Below are 10,151 nucleotides of genomic sequence, written 5' to 3' on the forward strand. Positions count from 1 at the left end.
TATAGAAGTTTGTAATTGCGTTAATACACAGTTCCTTCAGGTCGTCTTCTTGTCTTCTGACTATAACCCAGTAGCGTCAGGGCAGGTGAAGAGATACAACACATTCACTGCGGGTAACCTTTTTGAAAATGGGTACTATTATACCCCGTTGGTCATGGTACACCCGTAGGGGCGTTTTCCGTCTGTTTGTGCGCCGAGCACCATCTCCGATCCAGCTAGAACTTGCTCGCACAGGGATCAATATACTTATTTGAAGTTTCACGTCTGAAAGAATCACAGTGTCCGTTTTGTTTGTTTGACCATTGGTATCTTGTTTGGCGTCCGAACTTTAACCACTCAGAGCTGTGTATATTGTATCGACCTTGTGTTGTATCTCTTCACCTGCCCTGACGCTACTGGGTTATAGTCAGAAGACAAGAAGACGACCTGAAGGAACTGTGTATTAACGCAATTACAAACTTCTATATATATGATTCACTTGTCACCGTATTTGACGGTCGATCCGCTGTCAACCAACCAGTGTGTCTCCCACACACCCACACCGGTCCTCGGGCGGTTGTTCCTTTGTCTCGATTGATCGTAGATGGCCGTCTGTGCGCTTGTGTACGGGATGCCTTGGCCATGGAGTGGGTGTGAACATTCTGTGTCCTTATTTGACCTTTCTCCGGCACATGATGAAATCGGACGTTATTCAGACGTGGGGGCATAATCGCACGGCTCTGTTCCACATGACTGTTCCGCTGATGCGCAGCCGTATTACCTTGAATTATCCAGACAGCCCGACAGAGCAGGTACAACTGCTCACTGAAATGCAATCCAACAAAATGTGGTCAGTCCTGGAGATAAGTGCAACTACTACGCCGCAGATTACTTCTATCATAGTTGCCATTTTAATAATTGATATTCTCACTCGCACATGTTTAGGGTTGTAAGTCTGAAGTAGGCGTACATTGAGAAACAAGCAGATTTATGAATTCATTCCTGGATTATGTCCCCCAAATTTTACGTTTTCGAATTTTTTTGCCTCTCTTCACATTCCTGGACTGGCACGCAGTGCGCGTGGGGACTTCATCAATTACCCGAAATTCATCCTCTTCACTTCGTCTAATTTTTAACGTTTTCGTTCGTCTATTGCCTTGTTGATCCTTTACTGTCGTGATTTTGAACAGTCAGATTATTTCGACGTCTACTTTTGACTTCACTGTTGTAGGAAAACCAAGTCGCACCACTTCGGAACGTGTTATCTATTGCCAAACTGACACACGTAGGGGTACGTAAGCACTGCGCAAACCAATAGGAAAACCGGGTCATGTGAAGGAAACACATTCATCTTCTGAATTGTCCGATCATGAGCAAATGTGACATAAATGTTGATTGGCTGACCGATCGGTAGATCAACTTAAGAAGTGCATGATAGAGCTGTATTTGGACACAAGCTGGGGGGTGGGGACAATGCGGGTCAACGTTTATTTGGGGTCTCTTCTGTCCTTAATATAACATTATTTGTTTCCCTGTTGATAATTGTTTTATGCAGTTAAATTTTTGATTGTCAAATCCCAAATTCATTGGCTTTCAACGGCACAGCCCGCTCACTTTGGATTTGATCACATACTTTAAACCGATCGGTTTCACAAATACATGGATTGTGTGCTTTGACAGTATTGCTTCCTGTGCGTAGTATTGAGGCGAGACATGTTTCTCCGACTCCGTGGCTCTCCGTGGCTCTAGTCTTACACAAATTTTTCCTATCTGTCTGCATAGACCTGGAATGGAAACTGGTCTACGTGAGCAGTGCATATAACGCTTCACTTGACCAGACCCTGGACTCGATTCTTGTTGGCCCCGTCCCTGTTGGTCGTCATCAGTTCCTGTTTGAGGTAAGTCGGCTTACTTACCATAACATGTTATTTACACTGCAGGCCGATCCTCCAGATCCGAAGAAAATACCCACTGAAGACATTGTTGGTGTGACTGTCGTGCTCATACAGGCTTTGTACCGCAATCAAGAGTTTATTCGTGTCGGGTACTATGTGAACAACGAGTACAAGAGAGAAGAGCTCCGTCTCGAGCCCCCGTCAGAACCCATTTTGGACGAGGTATGTGCTCCCTGTACAGTTTTCTGGTTTGTTCGGGGCACGCTGTATTTTCAAGGACTATGTGGTCCAACATTCATCGGTTCAACCGCTCAGCTCACTAAAAGAAGGCTCGGGGAGTCTTCGATAATCCATTAGCTTGAGCTGTTCAAGAGCATCGAGACAAGATCCGTATGCTCGTTTAGATTTTCAGTCGATATATTCCATTGTTCAAGGTACGATTTCACTAACCAGAAAGTCCAGGATTCCAACCCAACTCCGACATTTCGACTGCTCCTGTCTACTCTTGGACAGTCATGCAATACCTCAGCCCCAATGGTTGCATCGAAAGGCATGGCAGCTAGGCGCCGAAAGGACGTTACAGCTGAGTTATTGATTTGAAGATTTTCGCCTCGGTGGACATTTTTGCAGCGAATAGCTTATCGCACGCCAGTGATCCTGCGCACTGTCCGCCTAAGGAATGTTTGGTGGAACCTTTTACAGAGACCCGGAGGAGCTCAGCTCTGTATTTCTTTAACGGTACTAGAATGCGCATACTACAGTTTGCCTTTGTATTACCATCCTTTCATGAAGAGTGCAGTCATCATCCAATAATTTTGACAATGATAGCTAAACTCACCTCAAGGTTTGAACTGTGTTCATTTTGTGCTGACGATTGTCAGCGATAAATGAGGGTCGATCAAGCGCACCCGATCGATATCCTTAGGATTCCAGCCAATTTCATTTGTGTTCTTGGTTTCATTCGCTCAGATGCTTCAGCCAGGTTGGCCTTCTGAAGTACACAGTGCACTATTAAGTTAGGTCGCTCAGCGCTCCTACCCTTTTGGCCTGTAACAGATGTGCATCTTGAAGAAAGTGCGGATGCTGAGATACGCCCATGTTGTCCAAACCTACAACTGAAGTAACCAAAAGCAGGGCTGGATTCCAATCACGAACCTCGGTTGAGAGTTAGGGCGTCAATCCCGACGACTTTTGTAGTTGCAATAATCACTCAAAGTTCCGCAACTTTCCCCGACTATTTGTTCCCTACGTTCCCTCCGACTTTTCTTTCAGTCAATAAATTCATTTGCAGATGATGAAGAATCTACGTTCTTCATATCCGAAAACCATTGGTCCTCTAGGAGGGCATTCGTTTGGTGCACCACACAGCATGGTGCATACACCGAATTCATAGTCAGATACATCGCGCGTAGGGTGAATCAAAGGTTCCGCAGAACACCGCATTCACACCTCACATTATTTCGTTTTCAGGTAGCCGCAATGAATAAGCTGTGGAGTAAAAATTCCTTTTCACCAGGTAGCAAGTCTGAGCGATTTGTGGTGTTTCTACATGACATTTTGTGTACTTAGGAGTGCGGAATTCACTGGGTTTAAGCATGCATTTCAGGTGCTAGCTCTGGAAGTCATGATTTAGAATAAACGAGGATGCACACCAACGGCGGCCGTATATAATGGGTGTGGGGATGTCAGTACAAAAATGCAGAAAAGGAGCCCGGCGCAGACGATGTTGATTTCATAGGGGGCAAGGTAGCTCAGTAGTCAGAGCAGAACATCTGTGGTTCCAACCCGACCTCTGTGTCTCGACTTCCCCTGTCTAGGCCTGGGAAACCTGGCAGTATCCCAGCCCTCGTGCTTCGGGTGGCTGGCAGCTAGGCACTAAAATGGTGTTACAGATGAACGATTTTTTTATCACATAGTGAAGGCAAACTCAGCTAACGTGTGTCTAAGATCTGTGGTTTAATATCTGCCCTCCCCCAGTATTACTGACCGAATTTCATAAAAGTCGATTTCTTAAAAGGTTTGGAATTTTCTGTAAACCAACCACGCAGAGCACATAGAGTTTTTTTAACCCTTATTCGGTCATGGAACCATTCTCTGAAGAAAACTCAGTGATTTGACGTTGTAAACTTTGTGGGCAGGTCTCTGGATCTTAGGTGAATTGACCAGTGTCAGGTGAAGTGCGGTATCCATGTTGGACGTCGCGTAGTTACAAGGAAGTTCATGCAGTTACTCGTTGTGTAGACTTCTAATATGATCTGGATGTTTTCATAAAGGAAACTACTCACAACTCTGCTGAAAACCTTCGTTAGCTTAACCCTTATTCGGTCATGGAACCATTCTCTGAAGAAAACTCAGTGATTTGACGTTGTAAACTTTGTGGGCAGGTCTCTGGATCTTAGGTGAATTGACCAGTGTCAGGTGAAGTGCGGTATCCATGTTGGACGTCGCGTAGTTACAAGGAAGTTCATGCAGTTACTCGTTGTGTAGACTTCTAATGTGATCTGGATGTTTTCATAAAGGAAACTACTCACAACTCTGCTGAAAACTCTTCGTTAGCCCACGACCGGTTTCGCCCTTCTTGGGGCTCATCAGGTAGGCGCCGTCCCCGAGTTTCCGTCAACATTATGTTCTACTTGAACCCAAATAGGACTGTTTTCGCGAACTACACTCATCTGGAAATTAATTTGGTTTTCAAAAGAGCCTCAACTGTTTCGGATGTATTTCGTTGCATCATTTCAGGTGTGCACCGCAGTCAACATAATAAGTATGAAATGAGAACACAGTTTACTGAAAAAAAGAATTGACATGTGATTGTTGGGTCGCGTACGTGATTAGAACTGAACGACCATATCGACGAAAGATAGCCGACAACGTGTCGGTCACAGTCAAGACGTATCTGACCCTATCATATCTTTTCAAAATCAGTCGACCGGTGTCAGCCTGACATTTATAGAGTACCAGATACTACACGAACAGTCTGTCTGTTGGTCGGTTTTTCAGCTACAAACAATGTACCGAAGTACAATGATATCAGTCTTTTCGTTCACTGAGGTTAAGGAGAACAAGGGAATTCGAGCCACGTGTTGGAGGCAATGATCTAGCCAGTCCGTCGACGTTAAGTTGTTCTGTTTGTCTGCTATGACGGAGTATTAGAGCTACGGAATGAAGGTAATTGCTTTGATGCGGGATAGCCGTTTGCTGCTTGACATAGTCATATCTCTCATCGTTACTAACCATTGGTTTGTCTCTTCCTGGGGTCACCATCCGGCTAGACGGTAGTTACCAACACGACTCAGTCGACTCAGAAGGGCTTTCCGATTTCGTTGCCAAGCCATGGACTGACCACCCCTGGGCCGTGTGCATCCCATGCATGGCTAGGCAAAGAAGACCAGCGCTCTTCTGACAGCGTACCCTTCGGAGCACGGCCGGTTTATCTATTGAGGGTGATCTAGCATACCTCAGCATTACTGATACGATGTTTCCACCAGACCTGCGCAATGCTTCGGGTGTGTAGGTCTTCAAAAACACCAGTGCTTCGAAAATCTGCACTCTTTGGCCATTTCTGTGATCTATAAATTAGGATGAACCAAACGGCAGCATTGTACGCTCTACCCTGTACAACCAAGTTGATGTCACATTAGCGCCACAAATATCTGCGGTTGGAAAACGCTTCCCGGATCTTTGCAATTCAGAAAGTGATTTCGTCTCTCACCATCCACAGGAACTTATGCACTCGCTCAGATAGACAAGCTTATCTATCACATCGATTGATTTGTGTGCGGGCCGGAGTTTTGGGTTTGAGCCCTTTCAGTCTTGCAGTGACACTGCACTTTGCAGGTGTGAAGCTTTTACTTCGTATCAGCTATCGGTTTAGATTGATTTGCATTCCTAAGGGATATGACCGAAGAGAGGCAATATCATCAGTGTATGTCAGCGTGATCCAACACCCAAGAAGTATTTTGATCGGAAGGATGTCAGAGCCAGATGAAGAAGACTCAAGCGGCAGCACATCAACTACAGGGCCAAAGGGGAGGTTTGACGAAGGGCACCCTTTCCCGACACCACTGGATGTGGTGAACGCAGGATGTAATTTGCTCCCACAGATAAAGGACAAGAATTTGGAGAGAGGATACCCTTCATCGCCAGACACTGCCACAATTTTTGACCATCAACGGAGTCAAAAGCAGATGTGAGATGGAGAAATACGTCAATTGTTCATAGTTGAAGGTGGTGGTGTAGCTCCACTACTTGTCGCAAGGTGAAGATATGATGGATGCAACCCTGGCCAGGGCGAAACCTAATCTGACTCTTTTGGTGATCGTTCATCCTTCATAGGACGATGCCAGAAAGCGCCTTGGAAACTGGCCACTAGATTGATGTCCCGGTGGCTTTTGCACGATGTCCTTGTACCCTTTGGAGCATGCGAATTACCGTCGGCGCGCTCCCCAAAAGTCGAAAACTAGCCAAGTAGCCTGTCGGGTCATTTCAACACTGAAGCCATACCACCACGGCAAGGTGACATTCATAGGTCGGGTACTGTAAGAAATTGCACATTGCACAGCCAACGGACGGTTGCTTGGATTCCCTGACCTGGTTGCCATTGTAAAATGGAAACCTGCTTGTGTAGACAGAAGCAGTTGTTCGTCTCCTCATCCACCCTGACTGATACTTTGGAGACTGATTTACCGAATTCCACCCCCTTTTTCGCTAGATTGTATTTTCATTTCTTCTCTCTTATGTTGACTGGGGCACACTTCAAAAGAGGAGCAGCGAAATACATCCGAATTATTGTACAAACCTGCAGTGCTGTATGACTTTTCAAGTTTGCTACGGAAAGCTGTTGCCTTACACTGAAACCGGAGGATCTATAAAAATCGTTCAGCTGTAACACCCTTCCGGTGCCTAGCTGCCATGCTACCCGAAGGAAGCACGAGGGCTGGGATACTGCCAGGTTGCCCAAGCCTAGACAGAGGAAGTCGAGACACAGAGGTCATGTTCGAACCACGGACCTTCCGGTCAGTCAATTCGCATTCTTACCACTTGAGCCATCTCGGCCCCTCTGGGGGATCTACCGGAAGTTAGTGTGTATTTATCTAATCCGAATCTCATATGATAGTTTACTTCCGACGTGGTCTTATAAACTAACTGTCTAGTTGTGATGTTCTTTTTAGCTCCACTGTTTGTGTATATTAGACGAAGCCGTTGATTCTCCGTTTTGATGGGCTGTAAGTAATCGTTTTTGACTGCGTTACACCGTCAACTCTTAGTTCATTGCAGCCCCATAGCCTACACATCAAGTGACATACAGAACAGACTGGACAAATCTGAGCGGATTTTTCGTATGTGCGAATAACAAGGTTAGACATTTCTGCACACGAATGTGGTTTCGACAAAACACTCAACTTAATCCAGCTGAATCTCTCGTTTATGGTGGTTCGTTTCAACAGAATGTACTGCAGTAGGCCGCCTTAGGCTTCAATCGGTACCATATTCGAGATGCCGCAATATATTGCCGAAGCATGACGCACTGTCGAAGAGTTTTCAGCAACCTTATGGTTAGGGTGTTACGTTTAGATCAGAATGTTCAGGCAACAAGAAAACAAGGTGCCAACAGGAGACGAGACGATGTCACAATAAGCACGCATGGCTTCGATGTAATTTGGTCTACTTCGTCTCATTAAAATTTTTAACCAGTGTAAATGTCAAGAAATCATGCTGCACCATCAGCTGTGGTGGCTCGGTCACCTGGAACCTATTCCAAATCGCCGTAAAGTATCCTTTTCCCTGCCTTTTTCAGAAGGACGCTGACTGCCTGCTGGTCAATGTGTGAATTCGCAGAAGGGTTCAGAACAGAGTACAAAAGGCCTGAATGTTGTTATGCGTTGTTATGCCTGGCTAGAAGCGTTGCGAGTGATGATGACTAACCGGTTTTGGTGGTATTCGTGCTGCCAGTTTCCATCTAGATTGTCTGATTATACTTTGGGAATGAACACCACTTCCAGGGAGGTGGCAATTTACTTTGCGGTTGTTCTGTAGTAAGGTGTTATTCTCCAGAATGATGACGATCAAGCAACTCGCCTCGGCGAATTGCTCAAGTACCCTATTTCCGACAGTGGTTTAGCCATTGTCTTCTTTTTTCTCAACGGTTTAGCGAATTCGTTTTTCTGTTTACGTTCCAAACACATCGCCCAAACGTTTATTCCTTTTTTCTAAGAATCTGGTTTTTCCTGTCGCTCCGCGAACGTTAACCCCGACTCTTCTTCGGACCACATGTGACCTTGGTCATTGTGTCTGTGACTTTTCATTGTACTTTAAGGCCTTGGGACGGGATGCACTAGCCCGGCATAACTGTTGGATAACTTCTTTTGTTTTGTTTTCGAATTGATTTGCTGCATTCGCGTACAGTAGTCGTAGACTTATGTGCACTACTCGTGTGGGCTTGATTGATTGCTTCACTCTAAACGATCATTCACTGCCTCCACTTTCGGTAGTTGTANTTTCCCTCTTGTCTAGCTCGAACGGCACATCATCGCTAGTGATCCCCGGGTCACTCGGTTTCCTATTGACTGGGGTGACGGATTGTTGGACGGGTGTCCGGAGCCGGTTCAAGTCGAAGAAGAGGAACCTGAGCAACAGCGTACCCTCATAGAAGAGGAGGAGGAGGAGGAAGAGGAACCTGCTGCTGAACTGTCCGATGCCGCCGGCGAGGACGGACACCTACAGATGGAAGAACCGGCAGAGGAGCCCAGCGAAAATTTGCCCATCAGCAATGGTGAAGAACACGGTAGCAGTGCAATAGCGGAGAAGATCTCGGCAACAGCCGCATGTCAGCAAAACAGCAACAGCGGTGTTACTGCCGGCCTACCGTTACATCAGGTTCAGTCGGCAGCAATATCAATGAATGGAATTTGAACTTGTCTAGGAATCGTGAGCCAAAATATTTCCATTCATGGCACTTTACGACTACGCATTTTTGTTTCATCTGTCATCATCATCTGTCCCATCCGCCAGATTGTTCCCTTTTGTACGACCAGTTTGTAATGTCTCTTATACATGTATAGACAACATATCTGACCATCTGGAACTTCTCGAGTTCAGTTCGGTTAAGCACGTTAAAGTATCCGCACATGACAATAGAGGCGCATGAACAGAAATCCCTCTGTAAGTACCCCCTTCATGAGGAGAACGCGTCCGATTCCCTCAAGATGCCAGCTCGCTTTAGCTACCTTGCCATTTTCATTAAAGCTTCTTTTGAACACACCATCTTGTTGAAGATCTTGTGGATCCTTATAATGACAGAACAATATTTCCAGACAGTGAAATATCAGACAAGACCAATGGGATCTACCGGTAAAATAAAGTATCTATTCGAAGCCACGATTGGTCACGCTGGTGGCTTCAACTGCATGGGAGATTCGCCTTCATGAGTTCGTCAGTGTAACGCCTAAGTCTTCATTTCTGTTGACCAAGCGGATGAACTGCTTAAAGCGTTCCGAGTTGCCTACCGGTTCTTGTTTTAATCGCATCGAGAGGGGCGAGGTGACTCAGTTGTTACAGCGTGAATTTACTGACCGGAAGGCCTGTGGTTCCAACCCGACCTGTGTATTTAGACTTCTCCTGTCTAGGTTTGGGCAACCTGGCAGTATCCCAGCCCTCGTGCTTCCTTCGCGTGGCATTTCAGCTAGGCACCGAAAGGGTGCTACAACTGAACGATCGGATCGATCGATACAGCAAGTGTCTTGGAAGTTGAAAACACCCTTCCGCGTAAAACTTTAGGTTTCAAATTGGTGTATCCAAGAATATCTCGAAGCAACTTCAGAGGCAATCACAACCCACATCGCCAGCCACGTTGGTTGCCTGTTATCAGATTCAGAGCAAGCATCTTATTATTCTAGCATGAGGTTACCGTGGTCACATGTGTGACTACATGATGTAACATATGGCCCCTTAACAATGGAAAGGTGTTTAGATGGGACAACCCTGATTGCTAGACACTTCGAAAGACGGTCACGAAGTCTTAAGTAGACGCTACTCAAGCACATTTCAGGAGCATGTGCATGTCCAATGTACAAGGGGTTGGGGAACACCCCGGTTTTGTTCTGACTCTCGGTGGCACAGGTTAATGCTTAGGAGTATCAGAAATCTTACATATACCATGCCGCTGTTTGCCCCGTATTTTCCTTAACTATTCTGTGGAACTATTCAGGGGGAATATAAAGTCGGTTTGCCTAACAAAATAGTGAATCGCGTTTATTTAGGATACCTGGTTGAGGTCAT

At 45.8% G+C, this 10,151-nt stretch overlaps 1 protein-coding gene across 1 annotated transcript in view; it reads left to right on the forward strand.

Annotated features, from left to right (window-relative positions):
- Positions 1 to 9,085, forward strand: part of T265_06889 (hypothetical protein) — a gene marked incomplete at both ends in the record, with an annotated part of 13,139 nt that extends 4,054 nt beyond the window's left edge. The window contains 3 exons of the mRNA XM_009172277.1: positions 1,729 to 1,877; positions 1,920 to 2,096; positions 8,388 to 9,085. Coding sequence (XP_009170541.1) covers positions 1,729 to 1,877; positions 1,920 to 2,096; positions 8,388 to 8,786 — 725 coding nt within the window. The remainder of the gene's footprint in view (positions 1 to 1,728; positions 1,878 to 1,919; positions 2,097 to 8,387) is intronic.
- Positions 9,086 to 10,151: the final 1,066 nt, after the last annotated feature.

The sequence above is a fragment of the Opisthorchis viverrini genome (assembly GCF_000715545.1).
Source record: "Opisthorchis viverrini unplaced genomic scaffold opera_v5_150, whole genome shotgun sequence".
Lineage (NCBI taxonomy): Eukaryota > Metazoa > Platyhelminthes > Trematoda > Opisthorchiida > Opisthorchiidae > Opisthorchis > Opisthorchis viverrini.